The sequence below is a fragment of the Falco punctatus genome, assembly GCF_963210335.1.
Source record: "Falco punctatus genome assembly, chromosome: 7".
NCBI classification, from domain to species: Eukaryota; Metazoa; Chordata; class Aves; order Falconiformes; family Falconidae; genus Falco; species Falco punctatus.
The window spans coordinates 55,111,461-55,139,039 of NC_137587.1; the positions used below are offsets into that span (position 1 = coordinate 55,111,461).

Consider the following 27,579-nt stretch of genomic DNA (forward strand, 5'->3'; position numbering starts at 1 on the left):
AGGAAGGACATGCCTGTGTGGGTTAAGCTGAACCTCCCCAGTGCGGTGTCTGTGCAGCCCTCAAAATGCTCCTCTGCTTCCTAGCGAGGGTCAGGCCCCAGGTAGCATTGGGATAGTAGCGTGGTGGGAAGGCTGGGGCTCCTTTCCAGGCTGACAGTGGGACACCTGCAGCTGTTGACCCTGCAGATTTTTGAGAGGGGACGGCTGCACGGGGTGTCTGAATACTGGCTTGTCATAGTGGGACATACTTTAGATTAAGTTCCTACTTGAGCCGTCTTTTTTTTTTTTTTTATGTGGCTTTATTGAGATCACTCCGCGTTTTTTGTATGTAGTTTTTCTAGGCAGTTGATCCTTGCAGACTTATCTTAGAACAACGCCCTGCAGTGCCCCATGTAGATTGTTAGTATATATGGGATGCAGCTCCTCTGAAGTCGTATTATCTTCCTCCGTAATGTGCAGAGGGCATCGCATCCTTGAAATAGAGAGCCCTGCCTGAACATAACAATACACACTGATTTTCATTCAGATCAGTGTTGAAAGAACCAGGGTGAGAGCCGTGTAAAAGCATTTTCTTTGTCTCTTCTAAGAGTTCATTAGAGTAACTTGTGGTAAAATTAAGTAAATGTAAAAAACCCCAACAACCCAGCAACTCAAATGACTGTCTTATTGCTGGAATAGAACAACCTGGCAGCGTGTGGTTGTTGCAAGTTCTTCACAATTATTTTAAGAATTGTGGAACAAGTCTTCAGTGCTGATTACAGCTAGATTTCTTCAGAGAGTTAATAGAGGTGTTTATAGACCTGAATTTCAGATGTAGGTATTCTGATGTCTGCCGGCTAGTTATTTCTTGGCAGTTCATTACAATAGGCTACATTTGAGACTTGGGCATTTCATTAGCAGCCTTATCTTCCTTCTTTGTTCAGCTGTTTGTATAGATTTTATGAGCATTAAATAGTGTCAGAAATGGTGAAGGGATTAAATTTTTATCCTATATGAAATATTTCACTTACAGTAACAAGTATTGAAGTCATGTGTTTGACCAGTTTTCACCTGTGCTAACTTAAAATGTTAATTTTAAGCATGCTAAACTGCTACTTTTTCTCAGCACTGTGATGCAGCGTTGCTCCTTGTGTCTGATGGAAAACCAGTCTGGCTTATTCTCTTTGACGAGTGGAAGGAGTTAGATGAGGTTAGAAGGTGGGAATAGCGATGGGAAGGTGAAATGGATGCCGCTTGGCCTTCTTGCGCTGTTTTATCGCTTGCTGTACTTGTTGCTGCCTTGTTTTGCTGAGAAGAGTGGTTTGGGTTAGGTTGAGGAGGAGTCTGCCTTCAAGCTGAAAAAGCCAGTATTTGCAAATTGGTGAGTACTTGCTTTGTTTACTTTTTGAGGCCTGAGAGTTGGACACTTTCTAGACTTCCAGTGGACACAACTCTGTGGCTATTTTTAGGGATTATTTCAGGGAAATAACAATACTTTATGTGCTTCCAAGATACGATTGCAATCACAGTAGCCTTTGTCTGCAGTTAAGGATGTATCTGTGTTTGAATACTGGAAGATTTGGTTTGCGTTAAATGTTTTGCTGCTTTTTGCTTGTGTTTGTGCAAGGTTCGAAGGCGTGATGCTGGAGTGTCCCCGGGGGGGAGGTGCAGGCAGGGAGAGAACCCCTAGGTGGCATCAGAAGCCACCTGATTTTTGGCTCCTGCATGGCAGCGGTGAGAGGTGCGGGTGGGAGGCGAGCCCTGTGCTCGGTGGTGCCAGGCTTGGCTTGCAGAGCTGCCCAGCATGGGTGGGCTTCCCTCGCTCAGTACCCTGTGCTAGCACAAGCTCTTACTCCGTTAGCTGAGCAGTATACATAATAGTCATTCTGCTAATTCAAGCATGTTCCAACCTTTTGCAGCTCTGCTTTCTAAATATTTAATTGAAATGCCATTTTACTACTATATCAACGTGAGCCAAGCCAGACAATGTAACATGGCGCATGTTAAGATGTTAATTGACTAGTAGCACGCATAGGTGGCTGTTTCATAATTTTCTCCTTAGATGATCCTTGGCTCCAGTTTAACATTGCTTTGTGCTGCTGAATGGAAGGTTATATACAGATACATTTAGAGCTGTTAGTCTAAGAAAGAGAAGCATTAATTCAGTGAGATTAAGAATTAAGGCCTGAATCCTGCAGGCACTGCTGGGACACAGTGCTTGTTGTGGTAAGGGTGTGATAATAGTACCTTTCTGATAGTACCACTTACTGTAATAGGGTCGGTAATCCTTTTATTGAGTGGTTTGTCACAGCTTGCAGAGTAAATAACGTGTTGGGGTTTTTCCCCCCCTGGAATGTCATCTGATTTCATCAGAGTTGTGGAAGAGATATCAAATCTTTCCAAAAGGCTGTGTGGTCAGTTTAGTAATGACCCTCTGTATTTTAACGTGGCTTTCAGAAAGATGACTTTGCCAGAACTATCACTGTCGGTATTTAGTAGGGGTCTGAGTCTGACTTGCTTTTCTTGGGAGCTAACTGGGTTTTTGCAAGAGGCAGAGGCAGCAGGACACGGCACAGGAAGAAGAGCTGCTGGGTGCTGTCACCATCCAGATAACTCCTGTGCCTGGTAGCTGCAGGCCTGGCAAGTGCTGCTCATGTGGCATTGAATCCCACAGAAGCAGCTTTTAAAGACTGCCTGTAGATCCTGTTGTTAAACAGTTTTGACAAACAGCCTTTGGATATTACGTGGGGGCGCGGCTGATGCAGTGGGGAATGGAGGCGTTGCAGACCTGAGTGGTTTTTAAAAGGTCATGTGGCCAAAATAATTCTTCCTTGTCAGACAGCTCTTAACTGCTGTCTTGGGTATCCTTATTATACAGAAGGCTTGTTTTCAAATATCAGTAAAAATATTGGGGCAGCAGTGCGTGGCTACACAGCATTAGGGTCGTACGCATGGGCTGGGAGTGGGTAGCTGGGAGGGTTTTGTGGCCCTAAACAGCCCCTTCTCTTCTGCGGGGACTGCACCGAGTTGTTGCTGGTCTTTTGCAGAACTCTCAAGAAAAGAAAATTTACAAGTGGTCTGGTTTGGTTTTGTTTTTTCCCCTTCTCAAAAGAAAGCTTGTTATAGAACTTTATAAACCTCCCCTTTCTTCATCATTTGTCTGAGAGGGTAGGTGGTTTACCGCCCGAGATAACTGGTTAACAGTGCCAATGGTAAGTAACCATACACCGGAGTTTTCCTTTCTAATTGCAGCTTTTCTTACGGCATCCTGTGTCTCAGGTAATAATGTAACGTAATGCACCAGTGCTGGAAACGGGGAGCCCTGCAGTGGGGAACCCGTGCTGTCAGATTCAGTGTAGCCCGTTTTTGTGATGTATGGGGCAGCTATTAGCAGTGATGGAAAGTGGTTCCTTTTCATAAATTGCATTGGGATTTGGCAGAAATAACGTTTTCCCTAGGCTGTCAAAAATGTACCAAGCCCAAGGAACAGCCACAGAGGCTGGTTTTGGGAGGGTGTTCCGGTTTATATAAGTGTTTGCAGTCTTGGGCTGCAGGGGCTACAGAGTATCTGTGGCAGATTCACTGATGGTGTGAAACTCCTAATGAAAAAATCACTCTGGGCTTCCTGGGTTTGACCACCTAGTCAAACGGTTACAGTGTTTTGCAGGATAAATTGTGGCTCTGCTTGTCCCCTGAATTTTGCTGAACTGGATCTGTCGCTGTCATGGACATCTTCCTCCATTTGAGGATTGAGCCCACTGCTAGTGCCTGAATGAGGAGAGCCGTGTCTCGTGTGACTTCTGGGGCTGGGAGGTCCCCTGCCTGAGCAGAACTGCAGCGTCCTGGAGGTGCTGCTCTCACACTCCCTGGGGACACAAGCGGGAGCCCCTTTGCCAGCATTGTCCTCCGCACAGCGTGTCCCAGGACAGGAGTTGTGCTGCAGCGGGTGGGTGTCGGTACAGCATGTCACGCTGCATGTGCTCCCCCAGTATTTGTTACGCGGCTAGCTTTCACGGGGAGCGAACGCGCTGCAGTGGAGAAGCTGGTAAGGGTTAGTTTCAATGGCTGTGCAGGCTTTGAGATGGCTCAGAGATAACTAGGCAGTAGCTAATAAGTTCAAGGGCTTTTGTTTACCACCCCCCCACCCACCTTCCTCTTTCTGGTCTTGCTGGCATAAGGCTTCTCGTATCCCTTGTGGTTATACGGCTGCTTCTATTTGCAGCATTAAGGAAATACTCGGTGTGCTCAGAGCAACTGAATTATGCCACCTCTTGTAACATGATAGTCCCATATTGCTCAGTGTAGTTCAGCTACCTATTCCTGAAAGTAAAGTATTGCTTAATTAGGGGAAGGTTGGCAGCATCTGGTTTTGTGCTGCTTTGAAAAAAAAATAAAAATATCACATCTCCTTGTCTTCTCCACCTACTTTTTCCCCTCCATCTCTCCTTCAGTGCAGAGTAAACCCAGCTGCACACCTGAGGAGAGAACACACTCCTCATTCTGCCCATGTCAAGCTGGCGCAGTTAAAATGGGGCTGTTTTGAGTAGAAATACAGAACTAGGTCAGGGAAAGCAGACATGCATACTTTGGCGTAAGATAGAAGAGCAGTTTGAGGAAATGCTTTAGTCTGGCTTCCTCCCCTCCCCATCCGAGTTTGTCAATGACTTCAGCATTGAGGAGCTTAAATTACTGCAGCTTTTGCAAGTTGCCTTCAAGATGCTCTCGAAGTTCTTCGGCCTAAAGTTTAAGTCAAAAGCTGAGGCGGTTGAGGTAGGCTGGAGGTTTCCTAGTAGGGCTGTCTGCTGCAGACCAGAGCAGCCAGCACGTGTTCCCGGGGAGGGCGTGGGGCTGGGGGGCTCCATGAAACACGGTGGCTTTTGCAGGGAGCCAGCCAGCTGTGTGTCTCTGAACCACAGGCGGAGAAACCCCCTTTTCTCTGCTGATTCACTGATCAGTAGAAGCCGGGCTCTGGTTTTTGAATGGCTCTGGTAGTTCTTCAGAGGTGAGCAGGTTGATGCAGGCTGGTGGTGGTTGGGGTGGAGGTGACGTTTTTGAGGAGCACTGCTACAGACGGTAGGACAGGGCTGTGTCCCTCTTGAGTTGCTCAGCGTGCCTTAATTTGCACAGTGGTATCCACTGAGCAAATGTTTCATTGTTGGTTGTGATAATAACTGATTATTATTTCTTTTGCTAGGTTTTGGTACATAATTTTATGCTACCAGGTTCTTGTGGTGAGTCAGTATCGGGTGCAAGCTGGTAAATCCAAGGCAGCTGTAGAAGCAGCCAACTTTATCACTCCTAAGAGACAGCTACCCCCGGAATTGGAGAAGGGCACCTTCTTGTCCTGGGTGAAACTGCTTGTAGTAGTCTGAATTGAATTTTAGATCAAGGAAGTCAACTAGTTTAACTGAAGGGACACTGTCAGTGTGAAGAGCTGTGGAAGAGAGTAATGTCAGCTGTGCTTCTAGGTGTGGGTGAGTCACAGCAAGCCCCCTGGAGCAGCTCTCCAGTAGAAGCAACACTGACTGTTGGCTTATTGTGTGGTTTCTAAGTTTAGTTTTCCAACAGGCTCAGGTCCCTAATAGATTCAGTTATTTTCATTAGTGAGAATATCTCTCGCTCCTGGTGCTCTGCTGCAGCTGTTCCTAGACATGCAGCAAAGCATGTGGGTAGTGGCCTCCAAATACTAGAAATGGCTCCGTGTAGGGCCTGGTTCAGCCTTGCTCTTGGGATTGCTGGTTGCAGTTACTGTAATTGCAGTAGTAATTTGGTAAGGGATACACTTGGCAGACTATTTGTAAATGAAATTTCAGCTTTCAAAACACATCTGTCCTGTTAGTGAGAGAAGAGGGGTGAAACAAAAGTGGCAAATGCACTGTAACTGGAGTCGCTGCTCCTTTGCCACCTTTGTCACTTGCCCTTTGTCTCCTGACTTGGAGATACGTCCTGCAGTGTCACCAGACTGAGCTTTTCTGTACAATGCTCAGGACTGTGAGAAGGTCACTGTCCCAGTACCTTCCCAGTCAAAGGGCTGGTTCCTCAGGCTTGCTGTTGCTTGACTTTGACATGGATCAACTCCACTGGAAGATAAATGAGAAGCATTTGTCATTAGGTGCAGGCTTTATAGAATCAGGCTGTGTTAACCTGTGCTCTGGTTAGGATGAAAGAAGCCTTAGTTGACCACTAAGAAATTTTAATGGTGCCCTCCCAGTATATTAGGGAGCATACAGGGAGAAAAAAATTGCTGTTAAAATAGACATCTCACTTATCCCTGCTGAAGCTGTAGGACCTTTGCCTTTTAAAATGTCACAACATCTGCTTCTAGATTGAAGGACATGAACTTAACTATCCTTTTTGTGCCACCAGCTGATGAAAACGAAACACAGAGAAACTCTATTTCCTGGCTTTATTATTGCTTTTGTGCTGTGGCTTCTCAATGCAGTTGATCGGTGCTGTAGGAGCAGAGGTCACTCAGAACTGAGTTCAGAAGAGCCTGAACTAAATGTGAGAGTTTACATTTACTGACTCAGACTGGTATTTGGAGATAAAAGGACAGCTCTAGGGATCTCCTGCCCAGCTGCCTCCTGGCAACTTGCCTCCTTCTCTTTACAAGAAGAAAATATTAATGCAAATGGGCGTGCTTATGTGCTGTTCGGCAGAACCTAGCAGAATGGGAAACTGTGCTGGCTGAAACGTGTCCTCCTGAAAAGCCTAGCACACAATGTCATCTTCAAGGCTGTAGAGTAGATGCTGTATTTGGACTAAGTTTGAGCTGCCTGCATCCCCTTGTCCCCAGTGCTTCTTTTCTGCATTAAGCTATCGTGTGAAGCCATAGAAAAGGTTTAGGTACAAAAATGGGTGTATATGCCTAAGCCCTGTTGCCTGCTGCCACAAGATCATCTTTTAGGAGAGTCTGTGGATCTGTAGCAGCACAGGGATGGTGAGACCCTGCTAGGGGTGGGAGGCAGTGGGGTGAGGTGGAGTCCAGGGTGAAAGAAGTGCTGCTGGAGCAGCTGTCTGTTCCAGCATGACTTTGGTCAGCATGCCTGAGTCAGCTTTGGGTCGGATGCAGTGATGACTCCGAGCAGCGGCAGGTTTTCATGCTTGGTGTGCTTTGACTTTGCTAGTAAGATCGTGGTTTTTGAAGAATGAGATGATGTTTGGGTTCCCTTCAGTTGCTACAGTAGATGCCTTCTCCAAGGCAAGGGAAAGCTCCCATTTTATGGTCCTTAGCATTCCTTGTTCTCATAAATCCTCAACAGCTCTGCTTTACTCTCTCCTTGGTATTCCCAAGTGTCTACTTATCTGGTCGTCTTCTCCTACACCATCACCTGAAGCAGATGTCTGCTGATGTAGCTACTTCAGTGGACTTGTATATTCTTACTTGTTGAAATTCTCTATTGTATTTTGTCAATATAGCATATGCAATTCTTGTATGGGAAGGGGCATCAGTATTACCAGCTTCTGCACAACAGATTTGTAGACCGTCTGGTTTCAAGATGAGGTGTTGAAACCGGCAGGATCACAAGCTCTTGTCACTGAGTATCTGATGCATGGATGCTAGTTCAGTAGCTTTGGTTCCTGTCACCACCAGACACTAGATCCATTTGTTTTGCTTGCTGCTTATGATTTCAGTCTTATCCATCAGATACCTTACTTGGTCTTTCTTTGTATGTGGTAGCACCTGTGCAAAAGTAAAATGACTGGAAATGAGATGTTTTGTTGTGTTAATGGGAGATTGAATTATGTTTTATTCTACTAGGAAAAGAATGGCTGCCTGAACTCCAAAAATGGTTGTTTAGTTCTTGTTCAGTAGGTGTCCGCCAGTAAAGGCTATTGGGTTTTGCATGGTAAAGCTCCTGCTTGAGCAATGATTAAAGTCCTTCAACTAATGTAGTCAGGCCAAGCATGTGAAATACAGCACCCTTAAGAAACACAAAAGCTGCTTATGGGTGTGTTTATATGAAGTATAATAAGTTCCATACTGTTTGCGCTCCTTGGCACATGTACTGAGGTCATTCATGGCATACTTTAATTCAGTCCCCACCCAACGTCGTCTTAATAAGCCAGCTGGGAGGTAGTGAGACTAATGTGGAAAACTCCGAAGTTGCCAGTTGGGTACCAGTTGTCTGCTTTGTAGCAGCTCTTTGGAAGGCTAGAAATAAATGCCTTGAAGTGGTGGGATTTACTGAAGCGTGGTGGTGGTGGTGGAGTTAATTGTGTTTACAGATGAACACGTAAAATGCATCTGACTTGTGGAAGAGCTTACCATAAGAGTAGCAACATCCGTCTTGGCTGCCCTGCAACTTGGGACAATAGCTCCCAGTTGCAATGGTATTTCATTTTTTAAAAAATGCAGTTCTTGTATAAAGAGCAAAACAGCAAGAATTCTAACAAACAGTTAAGAAGTTTGGGCTGATTTATTACAAAAAAATAGCCGGATGGGTATTTTTCCATAGACTAGCAGGATATTTCACAGTAGGAGATTAAGCCTGTAGTACAGTGAGAGAAATTCTAATATTTAATATTTTTGTCATTGCTGCCTAGATTAACTCAAGATTTCTATTCTCTCTTTCTTCCTTCACGTCTAGCAAAACTGTACAATCTAAAGTGGACTGCATTTTGGTAAGTACAACTCCAGAACGCTTTTTAATATTTAATAAACCGCAAGACCAAAACAGATGGTTCTAGAGACTGACAGCTATTACAAAGCCTTTCCTTAGCAGTACTTTAAGGAAGTACCACTAAATGTGATCAAAATTAGTTCCCATTGCCAAAAAAAATCCATTATGTGGGTTTGGTGTTTGTTTTCTGTGGAGGTATTGACCTCTCATTGCCAGCAGCAAGGCTGTGCTTGCCACTTGTAGAACTGTCAGTATAGATACAGCACGGAAAGTTGACTTATACTACTTTTGTAAGCATGATTTTATTGAGTGCAAGATTATGTATTGCATAGATGAGAGTATGCAAGAAGCTAATTGTGTCTTCAAGTTCCATTGCTTTTTAGGCCTTTAATGATTATTGCTTTTGTTGTTGTTTCCTTGAAACAGCTAATTTGTGGCCGGTACTACATTTTAAGAAAGGAACCAGATTGAACTGCATGTCTGCACAAAACCTGGCAGACTAATGTCCTGGTCTGTGAAAATCTTGCAGATGTCATAATTACCAGGGGTTTTTGGTTGGTTTGCTTGGTGGTTTTTTTTAATCTTGCTGTCCTCAAAAGTTGTACGCTATCTCAGGAACCTTCCCAGAAATATGCAACCCCACAGGTCCTGTTAGCTCCGCTGCACTACTTAGGACAGAGGGATGTATCATTTTTTGAAGGAGGAAAACCCTTGAAATGAACAAATATCTTCCTTCATGCATTAAAATAACAGGATCTAAAAAGATAAAGATTATTTCTGGGAAGCAAGTATATAGCACTAACTCAGAAAAAGGTGTTATTTGTTTGTTTTTAATAGTGAGCAGGTTGCGAGTTTCTTTAAATCAGAGTCTGAGTTCATAAATCTTGAGACTGGAAGGGACTGCTTATTCTGACTTTCTACCTTCGGCATTTCATCCAGAAGTACCAGCGGGTAAGATAAAGAGATGACATAGACAACCATCTGGATACTATCAAATAGAATCTGTTCAGCCGAGCTATATAACAGTACTCCTTAAAGTCACATCATCAAAGGCGAATTCAGATGGCACTGAATTACCTTTCCTTAAGGTGTTGTCTTAATTATTGTAGTAAGAGGTTTAAAGTAAGCTGTGTCGTTGTATTGCGGACAAACTTTGGACCCAATTTTGCTTATGCTTAAAAATTCTTGGGTGCATCCAACTAAAATAGTGATGCAAAATGTCATTTTTGTCCACTTAATTCCTCATTGATGTTTGTGGATGCAAAGCAAGTGTCTTAAGATTTTTTTTAATTTTTTTTTTGTATGAGTCTTCAGTGGCAAAAGGGAGAATTGCAAGACTGCATTTGTAAAACTTTTTAGCACCAGGTTTTTCTGTGGTGAAAAATGGGAAGTGGGGCAGGCGTAACTAAGTAGCATCAGAGAGGGAGTAAGTAAGTAGGAGGTTAACCAATCATTTGCTTCTTGGAAACCCATTTTAAGAAAGTGGAATTACACTAAGACAATTCTAGCATTAAATTCCACAGGTTTGCAGAGCTAGGGTACTGCGGTGGGGATTATCAGTTTGTGTGAGCCCATTTGTTTGTGTAGTCTTGTCCATTGGATGGACAAGCTATTTTTTGAATAATGCTTTTGAATGCAAAGCGGTCTCTGTAGCTTGACTTGGAACAGAGCAGCAGTCTCCTGATGGTGCAACTTGCTGTTCCAGATGCCTCATCTGCCCTGCTGAGGAGTTCAGAGGAGTCCCGTCAATAGTGGGAAGGCTACTCTAGGTTAGAAAAGGTAGATTTGATGCTGTTCAGGCAGTTTAAAAATCAAAATCCAAGATCAGAATAGTTTCAGGAAATAAACATTAAGCTGAATTCTGGCAAAATGGTTTCTGCATTTTTACGTGCTTTTGGAAAGCCGCAAGCTGCAGGGCAGAATCTAAAAGTGTTCAACTAAAAGGCCATAACTACATAGCTCTGAATAACATCTTTGGAGCTTCCTTGCAGCCCTGGTAGTTTCGTCCGGCAGAAGGTAGGTGAGTGGGTTGCCCCTTCAGTGGAAGGTGTCTGGCTCTGTCAGAGCGGTCCTGTGACTGGGATACCAGCTGGCTGCAGGGTCCCGACCCCAAGCTTATGGGCAGGTCAGAACATTCCTTCAAGTGATGCTCTCGGGTGTTCGGTTCAGACAGAACCTTTTCGGGGCCTTTGAATCAGTCTCAGGAGGCACGAAGCACCAATGTCCGTCCCTTGTCTCCCTTCGTGCTGTAAGGAGGAGATCTGGGACTAGCTTTCGGTTATATTGGTAGGTGCTGATGATACCTTAAAGCATTTAAAGTTGGTTTGCTAGCAGTCTTAAAAAAAAAAAAAAAAAAAAATGTCACCGGTAGAGAAAAGTCAGACAACACTTGCTGCTGCTTGTGTTTGGTAGCACCAGTGACAACCGCAGTGTGAAGAGCCCCACAAATGCTCTTCAGCACATAGACTGCCTAGTTCAACACAGGGTAGCAAGACAGAGAGAAACAGGAAGAAGAAACAGAGGTGAAGGCACAGGTCTGTTGTGGAGGCAGCTAGCAGCAGAGGACTACAGCAAACAGCTGGTCTAAGGGCACTGGGACTGCCATTACTCATGTAAGAGACCGAAGTTATCTGCCTTGTACTTGTGACACTTCGCCACTTACATTCTGACATACTGTCAGTTTCTGGAAGATCATAAGAAAATCATTGTATACTCTGCAATCCAAAAAAGGATAATTAGCAAGAATTGTGGTGTAAACAGCCATTAAAAATTCATTATAACATCTTTTTAACTATAGTAAACATGTCTAGCAGTAGATTCTCTTATGACTTTGCTTTTTATATTTGTTGCCACACACTAAGTGAACTCTTGAACCCGATTTTTAAAATGATACGCTCCATATAATCGCTCAGCAAGAAGGTTAAGGTTTTTTTCGGTAGTCCTCTGAAAAGAGATCAGTGCTGGTGAGCGTGCTGGATTGATGGCCACGAAAACCAAAGCTGCTCGTGGCTGGAGCAGTTACAGTGTGGGAAGCAGCAGTGTGTAAGATCTGTTGAAGCAATGTGCCTTGGTCCTGCTACAGAGAAGGTGGTAGCTTGTCACTTGTCTTTTTTGGCCCTACAGCAGAAAGGCAGAAGCTCTGTGAAGCGCTGGCAGCTGTGCTTGGACACTGTCAGTACAAAGCTGCCATGTGTTTTTAGGTCTCGTTTGGAATATCTAGCACCTGAAATAAGTTTCAGCTTCTGTTCAGATAAAACATACCAAATATATTTTTTAGCAGCTTTTTAGAATATTAGGTTCTCTTTCAAGTATTGGCTATTTCTGTCCTGATAGTATTTCCAACAAACCATCTGACCTTGAGCAAATTACTTAACCTTTGCTTCTTGTTTCTCTGTTCACAAAGTGGGGAGATGATTGCTTGACTGCTTTGCTATTCTTAGTCTGGTTGTTAAATAATAAATGTTTGTTCTGCGGAAGTATGACAAGTTTTAGAACCAGTCTGCCAGTAGGTGCAAATGACATTGTCATTGGCATAGCCTTTTTTACTTGTATTAAGAGTATAGCTATCTATAAACACTGAAAATATGGAAAGAAGTATTAAAATCAGTCCATGCTCTCTAAAATAGTAGTCTTGCAGAAACCTTGCAGCAGTGCCCCTGGCCTTCAGCTCCTCTTCACCAGAACTTGGGGACAGAAATAACCTGTAATTCTGCCTTCGTTGTGGAAATACGAAGTAGTTCAAATCTGGGTGCCATTTGTCACTGTGTTTGTTACAGAAATTGTAACTCTGCTAATTGTTCCTAGTATATTCTTTCTCGATCTTTTTAAAAGTTTGGCCTGACTAAATACTTTCTTCTTTAAAACAATCCAGAAAAAAGCACGTTCCGTGGAGTTTTCCCATGGTAATTCCTTTTGACAACTTTAGGATGAAACTTCAGTGACGTTTGTGACCTGGCAGTAGATGAGCAGTCAGAGAAAACCATGTAGAGAGAGCCAGTCCACCAAGGTCAGGACACCTTAAAATGATATTCTGTGATTCTGGAGGCTGACATTAACATCTCTAGGTTCTCTGGTTCAAGCAGGAACATGAATAAACTCATGTTATCTGTAACGCAGATTAAGTCCTTCACCACATTCTGTGTTGAACTGATCTTTGTCTTTTTGTGCTGAAAAAAGTTTCAGTGTCTAGTTAGTGTCTCTCAGAATGAAACCAGATGTCAAAACCTGCTATTGTCATTTAAAAAAAAAAAAGAAAGAAGAAAACAAACCCCACAACATTTTGGCCATCCTGCTTTATTTCACAGCTATTTATTTGCTCAATCATAATGCCTGTTAGAATGAAAAAGAAAGTTGCGTCTGTTCCTAAGAGATCTTTGTTCTCTTTCTGTATTAGGCAGCAAAAGGACAGATTCATTCTGAGATCTATGCGGCCACTAATAACGTGAATATAAATAGATTGCTGGTTAATTAGTTTGTTACATATTTTGTGCATTTCTTTAGTGAATTATCTATATTTGGTAACTGTCAAAACAAAAATACTGGAGATTTCTGCTCCTTTATATGTAAGACAAAAAAAAAAGTCTTTGCTTAGCTGTGACTTGAGGTTTCTAATTCTTTGTTCTTAGTTTTTCTGTCTCAGAATCTAAGAGTACTTGGATATCTTAAGTATTTAATGTATTTTTGGTTAAATTGGAGTCAAGTTGTGAAAATAAGTATGAACACTGCTTGTTCTCCACCTTCACTGAATCTTCCTTTATTTAATGTGGTTTCAATTACAGGAGATACAAATGCAACGTGTGAAGACGTAACAGAGGTGGTGCTTTGTGATGGCTTTACACCTCAGTCCTGCACGCAGTTCAGCATACTCATGCATTTTTCTAATGCAGCTTCAAGAAATAGGTTTTATAAATAGCCTTTGGAGAATTAAACAGTCTTCATCTGATTTGATAGAACCAGTCAATCAAGGTCAGGAAACTTCAAGCACAATTTTTACTGAGATCCTTTCAAGTAGCGGAACAGGATTCCCCAGACACTTTACATTCTGTATGGGTTTTAAAACTACTGTAGCATAAGCTTTAATGGGCTACGTACAAAGGGGAATTCGTCCAAGATGATGCTGGCATCACAGCCTTCCTTTTTATGCTGTGACTCTTCTCCAGTCTATTGGCCTATTTTTTCCACTCTATTGATCTTCTTGGGAGGTGGTGGTGGAGAAAATTTACAGTGTATTTTGTGTTCTTGTTTCTTTTTATTCATTTCCATATGCATCCAACTTGGCACAAAGGAAAAACTCAGGATGAATGAATCTTCCTTGTCAGTAGTCAGTAGGGCAGCTGAAACATTCCTCCACTTTCTCAAATTCTTTTCTGATTGCATTAAGGAGTTTGGAAGTTTTGGTACTTTGTGAACAGTTGCAGTAACAGAGTTATTGCTGAATTCACCAGACCTTCAGCACTGAGAGCTGGTGGAGGTCAGCTGAGGTTGAAGAGGGGATTGTTCTTACCGAGGTTCTAAAGCAAGTTTTGAGAGTTTTAGAAATGTTTAGAGAAAACAGCCTAAACAAAACAGTGTTTAACAAATTTTTTAAACTAAACAAAACATTGTTTCCTGAATCTACTTGCACTGACTGTCACACTCCATCTCTTCGCTGCTGCTTCTTCAGTTCAAAGATGATTTTCTCTAAAGAGATTCAGTCTCATCTAATTAGCTTAGGTTTATCTAATTATCGCCCAGGTAGCATTACCTCTGTGAACTGCCTGTGACTCCTGGCTGCGTGTTACCTCTCCTGCTTTGAGGCAGTTCTGCCTCCCCGGGATGTCTGTGCAGCCACTGATGGAAGCTGGAGGAGTTGTGCAGAAAGCACTGCCTGGGGGCAGTGGCGTGAGGAGGAGTGGGTTTTGAATGAAAACTTGAAACAACATCACTGGCCAGCTGCTGATGCTGAGGTTGTGACAAAGCTGTAATCCTCAGCTGCCTTAGCTCTAGGGATGTGGTTTTGCTGGGCAGTTGCTGGCTCGCTTGCATCCTTTGGAAAAGGCTCTGCTAACATGACCCTGGTCAAATTTTTTTCTCTAACATTGTTAGGTTTTGGGGGTTTTTTTGTAGGGTTTTTTTTTGTTTGTTTGGGGTTTTTTTTTGTTTTTTTTTTTTTTTTTTAGTTAAGGGGGTTTGACAGACAGGGCCTGTGTAGCAGACCTTCTGCAAGTCAGGCAGGGCCCTTGCACACAGCCGCTTTTGCCAGGACACAGCAGATGCTTCAGCTGCAGTGGGCCCTCATGCTACTTCAGTCTATTTTGATGAAAGATTCAACATTTCTTCTAAAACCTCGCCCTTTGTGTTGTGCTCTGGCACATAAGGCTTGGAAGTGAGAGGGTGTCTTCCACCTTGGTGTCGGAGTTGTCAGGAGCATTTTGTGTTTTTCCTGGGATGCTTTTGCCGCACAGATTAGCGCTCACCATGCAAGGGGATCTTACCCGAACTGTGCCCTTTGGTGTGCTGCTTTGGCATTTGCTGTTGGAAACAAAAAGCAGCCAAGTTCCTTGAAGAAGAGGAGGTCTAATAAGTGCGAATGTTCTTGCAGCTGTAAATTTCCATCTTTTCATAAATAAATAGCTAATTTTCTGTAAATTATTTCTTCGAATAATATCGATCTTTTCAATAATGGCTTTGTTAAAGGAAAACCCAACAGTCCAAATGCTGTGATTTATGCAGGAAAGGAAGAACCGAGAATTTGACAAAATGGACCCATTAAGAAATATCTTTCTAGATGTTTGGTCTGAGGATCACTGCTGTGTAAGCTGCTGTAGAGCCACACAGAAATCAGTGTCAGCAGATTTAACACCCCAAATGTTGTGGTTTGCTGCAGCTTATGAAAGCAACAAATCTAGTGTCTGTTACCTGGCTGCTGCTGAAAGTGTTTCTCTTGGCTCTGAGAAGGTCTGTTGCATCGCTGGTGGCCCAGTTTTGTGGTGGGTTTAGACAGCAGGGATTCAAGAGCCCCCGTGCTCTCCCAGTGTCCTTCCCCATGCAGCATGTCCTGCTGGTCCTTGCCCGGAGCCTGGGGTCAGGGAGGGGACCTGCCTGTTGGGCACAAAGCCAGCAGAGGGGAAGCAGGAGCTCACCTCTCACCAGTGCTGCTGCTAATTGTGTGCCAGCTGAAGTGAGGAGGATCTGGATGTGATCGGGTCGAGTGGGGAGCCCCAGTTTGAAGTGAAGGTTTAGGTTTTTAGCTCTCTGTTCTGCTTGTTGCTGAAGTAAACTGCCAGGTCTCACTACTTGCTGGTCCCACTCTCTTCTTTTTCAAAAGGTTATATTGGCAGTGAGACACCAGTAAATTAACTGTAATCCAAGAGCTGTATTCTGACTTAAAAAGAGATCGTGTGAGTCTTTGACTCTGCACAAATGGTGCACCACCTCACGCGTTGCTTCTGCAGCATCTTGAAGGAAGACCCTTTTGCTCCTTGGTGCATGGCTTTACTTGCACTGCTGCTCAGCAGGGCTGAGCATGTTAACACAACTGATTTTCCTAGTATCGCTAAGTCCATGTAGCTGGTTTCAGATGACCAAAAGCTAGTTTTTATGTAGCCATCGCTGTTTGCATACACCGGGTAAAACTCCCCCTTGTGTCTGGTCCTCAGCTGGTATCCTCCAGAGGAGTCATCTAGCATCACTGAGATTCATGTTAACTGAATGTCTTGTCTTTAGTACCTGTTCAATAACTCTGATTCCCAAAGGAAACAAAAAAATACATACGTGTATAGGTAGATTTTAAAATGTCTTCATTGAAGTCTGACGCTTAACTTTCACTGCATAGTGGATCACAGGATCAGATCTGCCATGACATTTTGTTACAGCATAGCTGTTTTTTGACACTGTGTTCTCAGAGGTGGGAACTGGACTCTAATGAACATTCCTTGTGTCAGCAGTGTTTGCTTTTTTAGAATCTGGGTCCGCAGTTATTATCATGCGTGCTCTGAGAAGATAAAAGTGTTCATGTTATATGCCTGGTTACAGAAGTGATCTGTTATTGACATTTTTCCAGATTCTGCTTTTGTTGCATGTGAATTTTGTAACGGTGACACATGCTTTCTAGTGTGTAATGGTGTGCAAATAAAATAGAAAATTATGTTTCTAGGCTCAGAGTGCTCACAGTCACATTCTTTCACTTTTTTGTTTATATTTTCTTGTTTACATTATTTATATTTATTATTTATATATATCTATATTATATATTTATATTATTTAGTAATTTATATTATTTAGTAATACACTGTCAGGTGACAGATTTTAGGCTGTCAAGCTCAACTCCTGTTGTTTGCTTTTTCTCCCCCTGCCTTCCCCTGCCCTTCTGGTTTTTTTTAAACCAAAACACCTTTGTTATCTAGCAAGAAGTTGAGAAGTTTACAGACCTAGAGAAACTCTACCTCTACCTTCAGCTGCCTTCGGGTCCCAACAATGGAGATAAAAGGTACGTGTGTGAGTGTCTAAACGTGAGCAGCTAGTACTGAAAACTTACTTCTTGTGGCGCTTACCTGCTGAGGAACCATTCTGTTTGGTAGCAGAAGCAGTCTTTATGAAGCATTAAGGACTCTTCATTTCCTGAAGAATTTTATTTATTTATTTATTTAAACTTTGGAATTTTTAGTGCCCAAATAGCTTGCAAATATGAATCTCCTAAAATGCAAGAGTCCTCAGAGAAAGTCTTTTGCAGCCAAAGTGTAATCATTCCTTTGCTTTTTATGTGGGAAATGATGATACAGCAACACAAATGTGATGGTGAGGGAAAGAAGGAACTAATGGTGTTTCCAGGTAACATTTGTTTGACTAAAGGAAGGTCTAGAAAACCAACCTGCAGGTCACAGCATCGCAAACTTGGTATATGTTCCCAGTAGGTATAGGCAGGCAGGTGCCTACAGGAAGCACTGAGCATCTGCTGGGAAAGTCGGGTGTTTCCAAAGGGCAGCTGGCAAACAGAGTGGGCAGAAGCCTGGAGGTGGTCTAGTAAGGAACAATACATTTAAGACGGGGGGAAGTAGGTGAACTCTCACCCATCACTGTGTATGCGTGGCTGTGTATCCATCAGGAACCGGAGCGTGGAGTCTCTTAAATTGTGGAGCAAAAAGGGAGCTAACAGCTGCCACTGTCTTGAGGAATAGCTAATTGTGTGAGGTTCTGGTCCTCGTTGTTGCTGGTGTTTGTTAACATGTGTAGCCAGACAATTATTAAGTCTTGTAAGTGAGGAGGAGCTATGGAGCGGTCTTCATTGGCACTGCTTCTTCTTTCACTAGCGATCAGATCTCCATGTCGTCCAGCCGTGCCCAGCAGATGCACGCCTTCTCGTGGATACGGAACACCTTGGAGGAGCACCCCGAGACATCCCTTCCCAAGCAGGAGGTTTATGATGAATACAAGTGAGTGCTTCCAAACTGGATCTACGCGTGTGGCTTTAGCCAGTATGGATAGTTCTGTGACACTGACTCTAAAACCACTCCGTGATGTACAAGTGCACAGAGCAGAAAAAGGCCCTACGTACTAACATACCTGGGAACATACTAGCTACAGTGAGGGGAATTGTATTCTGCTGCTGGAGATAAGACTGTGATGTTTAAATTGTGCATTACATATGCTGAAGGAAAAGTGCAAGTATTTCTTAACAAGTAAATATCTGTATGAATATTGGTTTTTGTTTTGTGGGCAAAGCGGCACAGGTAAAAAGCACCAATTACTGCCTTACAGTACATGTTGGTCTGCTTGTATATACACACGTGTATGTCTGCCTTAACAAGGATTGGGGTGGAATTGTGCCTTCTGGAAATGCAGCTATTTTGCACATAAGACCTAGCCAATAACATCTTTCGTTCCATAATAATGCATAAATATTGGACCTTCCTGCAGCAAACCTGATTTCTACAGAGGCACAATATATCTGAATATGTATGAAAGCAGTAACCAAGGCCACTGCGAGTCTGTGTTGTCAGGTCTCAAAGCTACCATGTAACAAGAAAGCGATTAGAAGCAAGGGAGAGGGAGCTGTCTGATGGGAAGTTGGATTTGAATTCATTTGCAGAACATTCCCCACGGAGGAGGGGGGGGAAATAATCATCCTTAGCCCAGTTGCCTGAAGATGAATAACAGATTTATGATCTAGTATGAATATTTCCATAATCTGACCGATTACAGTAATTTGCAGCCAGCTGAATCCCTTCACCTCCTAAGTGCCTACAGGATTCAGCCCCAATCAGTAACTGTTATTGCAGGGTTGCCTTCTGCAAATATCTCCTTTTAATTAACTCTCTCTGGTCAAGTTTTTTTTACTCTGAGTGAGCTGAAACATGATGGCATTTGCTTGCCTGGGGTTGATAAACATGCACACACCTATTTCTGAAATCTGGCCATGGACCGGAGCGATGACGCAGCCTGGAAATAGAGCCAATGGCACAGACGTGCCGGGGTGGCCAATCCCCGAGCAGCAGCCGCTCGCGCAGACACAGCAACAGCGGCAGCTGCTGTGCGGGAGAGAGATGGAAGCGTTATTCTTAAATATATTTCTTATTAAATAATTTATGGCCTGCTTCAGCAACAAATCTGCTTGGCTTCCATGCTGTGCCAAGCTGCAGATGCCCAGAAAAATCATCATCTACAGATTGTGGAGTGTGAAATTTGGATGGCTTTTGTATGTAGCTGCATCAAGTATTTGTGTATTGTATTTCTTTCCCCTAACAAAATAAGGGTGGTAAGCAAATATTCAGGAAAATATCAAATGTTTGGAATCTGTTCTCCTTTGAAAGCATCTGTTCTGTTTTTAAAACATTCAGTTTCTTTGAATATTTTCCTGAGTTATTCTTGCACACCAAAGGAAAAGTAGTCTTCGAGTGGGAGGTGGGTAACAGGCATATAAATACATAAGAGTTAGTTTTGATACGTCATTTTTCTTTACCTAAGGGTGTTAAGACCTCTCAAAACTCACTTCTGTCATATTAACAAGTTAGCGTTTCTCTCCTCTGTGTGCAAAGATAGATGTTGCATGAGCTCACAGTGAGCAAGCTGGTGCACTCTGTACGTATAAATCCATAGCGAGGCCTCAGAAGACTGCCGCATCATACCAACATCTCAATTCCTGTTGGAAATTTTCATCAAAATAAATCTTGTCAAAACTACTGGGCTTCTGCATCACCTTTCATGTGGTGTTTTGGTGGGTTTTTTTTCCTATTAAGAGGGAAAGACGGAAGCTTGCACTCCACACAAGTCTACTGTTGGCAAGTGTTGGTAGTGCTTCCAGTTCCTCCATGTTTCAGCAGCCTCTTCTTGCTGAGTTTATACAACACAGTGACTCTTTATATTTTCTTACTCTTCTATTTAATTGTGAATTCACGTCTGTAACTGGATAAAAGTGAATGGATTCATCTCCCTTTTGAAAAAGATAAAATAAATGAAAAATGCATCATGACAGAAGGCAGTAGCACTTGGGAAGGTTGAGAGTTTGCAGCTGAATTTCAGAAAGGAGGTAATAACTAGTTCTCTCTTAATGCTGCGCTGCTGCTTGCACTGACAGAAGACATTGGGCTGTAAGAAGCTGTGTTTCTGTTGGCACACATGGTTCTTCTGCCAGCTTCCTTTGGGAGTTATGGGGACATACAGACTGGAAAATATTGTGGGAACTCATGGGAAGCTGCCTGATGTGTTATCTAGCCTGCAGAAAGTGGATGCTGCTACCCATCAAATCCTTTCAATATTTTCTTGTAAGTCGGTTTTGCTTGGGTGTCTTCTTATTAGTAAACACCCTTCTGGAGGCAACTGGGTGTAGGTTTAGCTGAGTTGAGAGAATTAAGATTTTGAGTCTTAAGTGCAGTCCTTCGGTACTTATGCAGACAAAATCCCTGTTTGCCCACAAAATTATTTGTTGAGCCTTCAGTAAACACTTGGCTCCTCTTATCTTGCTTCTACTGCAGTGACACAAGGAAAGAAAGTCTTTTAAGTCTGGTGCCCTAAAGATTCACTTGATACGATTAATGTGGATTAGGAGGTCTTTGAGTCATCCCGTATCTCTTTCCTTTAGTCTGTAAATCATTAATCCTTGCTTTACTGGCTGCTGGGCTACTTGATGCCACCTGATGCATAGATTATGTGCGCTAAGTGTTAAGAATGTTAACCAACAAGTTAGAAGAAGCTAGCACAGAAGAGGGCAGTAGGTATAGGAATACCATGTCTGTTAAATAAGACATATACTAATCTTATTTGATAGCACTTAACCAGAGTTTCTGAATAAAACTCCCTGACAGGAACAGGATGGGACCTATTGTGTTGTAAAGTCCAGTCCTCTCTCAAGCAACAACCTGTATTCCTTTTAAAAGCTAATCAAACTCCATTTAAAATAGTTGTTTCCCACCTCTGCTACTGCTTTTGGGAGTCTGACTTGCAATTTCATTTCTCTAATGATTTTCAGCCATCTGGATTCCATCCTACCTGATTTTTTGGACTAATTTCTGTGCCAGCGTTGCTCATCACCTTAATGAGAACCTGCCTCTTCCTAAGGTTCTTAGCTCTAACCCATTTTTAGAGACCAGTTGTTCTGCTAGATTGGATAAGCCAAGATCTTTATTTCGTTTCATGCAGTGGATTCTTCATCATTTGCTGTTTGTAGTGGGTTTTCTGCCCATGGCTGGGATGCATAGCCTGACCTGTCTTCATTGGCTTTTTGGCTAGGTTTTTTTTGTGTGCATGGTTTAATTCAGGTATGCTCCCAGTGTATTTTATATCTTCAGTACATTTGATTTGAGGACGTTACAGGAAAATAAAAAGCCTTTTCTCCTTATCATGTAGGGGAGCTCTGTACAAAGGAACATAAGCAACTGCATGTTCATTTTCATTCCTGTCTCTGCGTAAACCTTCCCTCCCCCCATCTATTTCCCACCCACCCTTCAAATAAGCAAAACAGCTCCTGGGCTCAGCAATGTGCCAAGAGTGCAAGTAGCAGAGAGAAGAGCTTCAGGGAAGAGACTCCTGGTATGTGTTGTCAAGTCAATGAGAGACCACAGATGGACACGGAGGGTTCTCGGCTGAGCCAGGAGGAGGAGGGGCCATATGGGATGATCTGTCTGAAAACTGAAATTACATGATGATAATAATAATAGCTCAGAAATCACAAGCTTGCAGGAGCTGCCAGGATGGATATGAGGGGACCGTGTAACTGTGTGTTTTGCTGCTAGCAAGTAATTGTCTTGAAACAGATGTGCTAGACTTGAGGAACAGATTATTTTTTTTTCTTATTTATTTTCTCCTAGGGAGAGAGTAACTTTGACTTTAAAGTTGATTGATTGGTAGGTCCCTAATCCTGTTGTTTTGCTGGGTTATTGTTTAAATTTTATTTTGCTGACATGATCTTTGACTGAAACTCAACACTGCTGACTGTGGTAGAGACGTTCAGAGAGCCCTCCTTTGCACACTGGTTGAGGCTTAAAGTCCTGTAATCAGCATCAGTAAGTGACAAAGACCCACCTGTTAGGAATTTTCAGAGTAAAGTTGAAATCCGTTGGAGCCTGACAAGATGCCAAGGGGAAAACAAAACACACAGGGATCTATCTGCTACGTGTAAAGCCATGTCTGATTCCTAAGAGGGTGCAGCGAGGCAGGTGAGGTATTCCTTTGTAATAACTTCAAAGGGGCATATCCAAATCCAGATTCTGTGACTGACATGCATTGAAATTAAAGACGTTAATTTATAAATTGGATAAAAACCTCTTGGTGTCCCATATAAAAACCTAGACTAATGGCTGACTCTATACCGGGTTGTAGGCAGCATCTCCTGGTTTCAAGAGCTCCCAGTAGCTGGGGAAAGCAGGCGTACACAAGCTTTGCAGGGAAAGGACAGAACCAAATAGCATGAATCTTGCTGTTTATCATCGTCAAAATCATTACATTTGTGGTGGTGCTCTCCAGGTGGAGGATACCTACATACTTTCTTACTGTTTTTCTGCTCTCCTGATGATGCCCACACGGGACCGTGTACAGTCACCTCTTCAGAGGCAGATTGGTTTTGTACATTGCTGGTAGGACTTCTCCAGGGGAAAGGAGGTCATTGCTATCTGATGCTGACCCCCTGACCTTAGTAAACTTGAATGAGAATGCTGTAACTGTACTTTTGGGGCCTTAGCACATTAACATCTGTGAAATACTGCAGGGCTTTTGAACAGAAAGTAATAGGGCATCCATATCTTTGTGCAGCCTTAAGCACTTGCTGCACAGGTGAACCTTCCAGAGCAGTTCTTGATTATTTTTTTTCTCCTCTGCTTTCACATGTTTGTGATTTTCCAGAACATTCACATTTAGCAGTGAAATCAATTCTTCTTCTTCTTCTCTGTCTCGAAGAGATACTTTTTAAATGTCTTGGATGTTGAAACAAAATTCCTTCTGCTGTTTTTGAGATAAGTGTTCATTTTACTAGAATAAACAAACTTAGCAAAGTAATTACCTTTTGTTGCTCTGTTCCCCTATATCATAAGGTTGTATACTCAGTCACATGAAGGTCGACATTTGCAGAGGCAGTTGAAATCTCTGTTAATTTAGGACTGTTAATGAATATAAGGATGGCTGTAACTAAGCAGCTCTCCTCATTCAGTAGTGGTACAGTGGTAAGAAGACTTAAGTCCTCACTACGTGTTTATGTTACGCCCATAAAGGTGAAGCTGGTTCCCTAGGAAGGTATGTTTTATTACATTTAGTTCTGTTAAGCCTTGTCAAATTGAGGTTGTGTAGGCAAAATCTTTCTCTGGACACTGATCAATGTCTTAGCTACTGCTTTTGAAATATTCCTGCAGGACTTCAGGCCTATCCACACTCAAGCTATACTTCTGCCTAGAACAATGTCCCTGCTTTTATTATGTCCTAAAATAAGTGAATTGAGACATATGCTGCGAACTGAGTTGTGGAGTAAATCTTAACTGTGCTCTAGATAATGCCACTACTTGTTATGTCTCCATATGACTTGCCTTTGAACTCAGTAGAGAACAAGGCAAAAACTATGGTATTAATAGCTCTGTTTATACATTTTTAATGCATTCAATTCATTGTGGATAGCTTCATTAATGTTAAATGTGGTTCTAAATATGGATCGGGTATAAGTGTTTTCTTTTGAAAACCTTTGATGAAGACTAGCGTGCAGGCTGGCCGCTTGTATTAACTTTGATTCCATTCACACTTTCTTTCTCTTCATTGCAGGAGCTATTGTGACAATCTTGGCTACCACCCGTTAAGTGCTGCTGACTTTGGAAAGATCATGAAAAATGTCTTTCCAAATATGAAGGCCCGTCGTCTAGGCACAAGAGGCAAATCAAAATATCCTTTGCTAGAATGCTTCTCGGTAACTTCTGCACTTGCCTGGAGAACATCTGTCATTATGGCTTAACTACCAGCTAAATGTAGAAGTAACGTTCAATAAAAAATGCAGACACTTTCCCAATGCTCTTTAAAAATTACTAATTGTGGTAGTGTTAGGTTGCAAGATACAACTTTGGAAACAAGTACTTAAATAGGTTCTAATGCTTGGTTGTCACAGCAGCGAGGAATTAAAGAAGTTTTATGGTTTAGTACAAAGGGAGATACTGGAATAGAGGAACTGGCCTTATATATGTGCAGTAACTAATATTTTGTTGGTAGTACAGCTCAGACTTATCAGAACGTGTCTTGCTTTTGTATTATACTTGTGCACACCAGTAATTAAAAAATTAGTTTTAAAGCCAAAGATCCTTTGTAAGCGGTACTACAGGTATTTCGTAAGACTGCCTCTTCTCAACCATTAGTACGCTGGAGAGAGAAAAGGGAACTGGGAAGTTGTCACAAAATCTGACTTCAGACTTGGAAGGCGTAATCCGAGCCTTGTCCTACCATCAGAGCAGGGAGACTGCTTCCTTCACTGCGTGGTGCCAACCTCCTCAGATAGGAAAGGCAGTTAGAGGGCAAGAGTGGTTCAGGTGGGGGAGCACTGTCTCTGTCGTGACTGCAGAGCCTTGTTCCCTGTGCGCACAGTGGGAATCAGCTCACTTCCCTGGGTTAGGGAAACAGTCCATCCCAGAGGAGGTGCAAAAACACTACCCTGTTTAACTGTTAACTTAATAGAAACCTTAACTTTAAAAAATGCATCTTGTCATAGTGTACGTAGAGGGGGGTATCTATCAGTCCTAAATTGCTAATTCAGAATTATTAAAATGTGACCTTATCTCACACTTGCCTTAATACCTAGCCTCCTTACATTTATTTTACTGTGATTATGCTCCATCCAAATTAGTGCAAGCAAATGCAAACTCCATGGTGTAGGAAAGAGAAATACAGACATATTTACAGAATGTGAAAAATTAGTGATCCTGAAAAGGATTTATGTGTCACAGAGAAGAGACAATGTATGTGAACTCCTAGAGTAATGCTGTGGAGAGGAAAAAAGGCTGGTTTGATTTTTAGATCCATAAGCAAGTGACTAAGAGTAAAGGAGGGAGTATATTGTTGCGTACTAATTTGATAAGATCAATGTAAGAACGAGTCTGGGTATTTGTGTCCATGTTTTTATAGAAGAATTATCATGGGTGGGGAGAGACACAAAAATTGTGTGAAATCTTAGGAAGAAATGTCCTTATCAGTCACTTTATCTTGTCATGAGGAACTTCTTCACTTTGTGGAAGTCCCTTAGGAGAAGAAAATGTCAGGAAACTTGTCAAAGAGCCAAAAAAGAACAACTCACAATAAAGTAAAACCTAAATTTGAAACCCAACTTATAATAAAGTAAATCCTAAATTTGGAAACACATTTTTCAATGGTGATTAACTTTTACACTTGCATTCTCAGTCTTCTTTTGGGCCTGATTTAGGAAGAGAGTGTAGTTCAAATTCATGTTCATTATTTAAATATTGAGTAACTAATTGAAACTACTTGGCATGGTTTAGTGGTTCATCAAACAAAACTCTTTAGGCCCAGCCTCACTTGCTCCTCTGGGTAGATGGAGAAGCCCCATGACCTGCCCAGGAAGGCAGCAGTCTGTAGGCTCTTGGTTGTGCTGGCTGTGAGAGACGATGTTAATTTTTGTTGAATTAATGTTGTTGAGTTTGCTTATAAAGCTTATGAGGGCTATCGCAGGAATTCCTTCCCTTCCCTCCTATCCCCCACTAACAGGCGGACAATTTAGACCTTAATTCTTGTTCACATATTGCTACAGTGGACTGAGGAAGAAGGCTTTTGTGCATATGCCAACACTGCCCAACCTTGACTTTCATAAAACTGGAGATGGGGTATGATATATACTTGTGTATTTACATATCTTTCTGCAACTTAACATTTATTATGCTGTTTTCCTGTCCCAAGTTTTCAAAACGAAGTGAAGAGCTGTGTAGTTTTTAAGATTTTTCTTTATGATACTTATATTCTGAACCAGTTTGATGTTTTTCTGTAATACTCGGAACGAATTGCAGTGCTATGAAGGAAACAATAATTGAGGAGGTGAAGCAGAGTTTCACAGTGTTGCTACCCACAAGCTATATCTGTCAAACTGATTCTGGTTTGGGTTTACTGTATTGTGTTTTTTTAAATAAAAGTCAGTGCTAGGGAAGAGGAACCCCAGTGAAAGAAGCAGTTCCTGGGTGACAGGGGCTGCTGAGCTGACAAGACTCTGGATGCAGACAGCATCAGTTGGTGGTGGTCTAGATAATAGGATCGTCACTGCAATTTTCTTCCAGAAATATCAGCTCCATATAATGCCTTTGGAAACAACCAGTAGATTAATGTTAAGACATTAATTTTGAATGATACTGATGATGTGATCTCATTCTCCCAATTTAATGAAAAACTGCGAACATACTTTTTATGTGTTTCTGATCATCATTTGCTCTCTATTTCTGTTTTAATGCCTTAATGACCCTTCATAATTAACCTTTCCTTGTTTGTTTTAGTTGGATGGGGCAGAGCCGACTGGACAGCTGCAAAGTGCTGATGAGGAAGTCGTCTCTGCAGCCTGCCGGCTGGTTTGTGAATGGGCGCAGAAAGTGCTGAGCCAGCCTTTTGATACAGTCTTGGAATTGGCTCGTTTCCTTGTAAAAAGTCACTATATCGGTACCAAGTCAATGGCAGCTTTAACAGTAATGGCAGGGGCACCGGCAGGTAATGAGATAAGTGTTGAATCAGTGTAATAGGGTATTTTTTTTGATAATATCTTGGTTTGAGAAAGCACATCAGGACATACTTTAAACACCGACTGAGCATTTGAGCATACATTTACATGATTTTAGTCCACGTTGCAGCAAACTAATTTTCTTGCTGGTAGTCTAGGTGAAGAGAGCTAAAATAAGCTTGGGTCTCGGTTTAATGTGTGATTCTCACGTTCCTCCACTGAGGACCCTGGTCTTTTAAAGCACTTCAGGGCATGTGAGTAATTGTGCTGTTTGCTAGATTAGGAATTTGGTGCTGGTGCTGTGCTTGTTTGTAGACAGACTGCTGGTGTAGCTGTGTTTCTGTCTGATAACTTGCCCTAATTTAGAAACAATTGTCTGTCTTAATTTTCTTTCAAGAGCAGATTTTCTTATGGCATTTCTGGTGTCAGGTGCAGATTCTCCTGAGGTGTTTGATCAGTGTCAGGTAGTACAGGTATGTCAGCTGCTGCTGCTGTTGATCCCATTAGAAATAAGGGCTTGAGGGGCATTCTCCAGGGGCAGTTGTGTGATTGAGATTCCAGCACTCGATTTCAAATCTTCATTAAAGACTGAGGTAAAGAGGAAGGGTTATTTTGTATTCTGCTACATCAGATTGAATTCCTGTTCTGTTTGGTCTCTAGGTTGGTTGTACATTTTTGTGTTCTGTTTCCCTCTTCATGCTCAAAATCAGTCACTTAATCATTTAAAGTGGGTTTTCTATGGCTGTGGATGGAGTAAATTACAAAAAATGAAGGATGAGCAGTGCAGGTGCACAACGTGCTCCCCAGACTTCCCTCTGGGGAGTTCTGCCC

The 27,579-nt window shown here is 42.3% G+C and overlaps 1 protein-coding gene across 1 annotated transcript in view; it reads left to right on the plus strand.

Annotated features, from left to right (window-relative positions):
- RFX7 (regulatory factor X7) overlaps positions 1–27,579 on the plus strand; it is a 65,036-nt gene that overhangs the window by 30,281 nt on the left and 7,176 nt on the right. The window contains exons 4-9 of the mRNA XM_080396685.1: positions 8,571–8,604; positions 16,988–17,070; positions 17,891–18,013; positions 23,817–23,958; positions 25,802–25,873; positions 26,531–26,738. Coding sequence (XP_080252811.1) covers positions 8,571–8,604; positions 16,988–17,070; positions 17,891–18,013; positions 23,817–23,958; positions 25,802–25,873; positions 26,531–26,738 — 662 coding nt within the window. The remainder of the gene's footprint in view (positions 1–8,570; positions 8,605–16,987; positions 17,071–17,890; positions 18,014–23,816; positions 23,959–25,801; positions 25,874–26,530; positions 26,739–27,579) is intronic.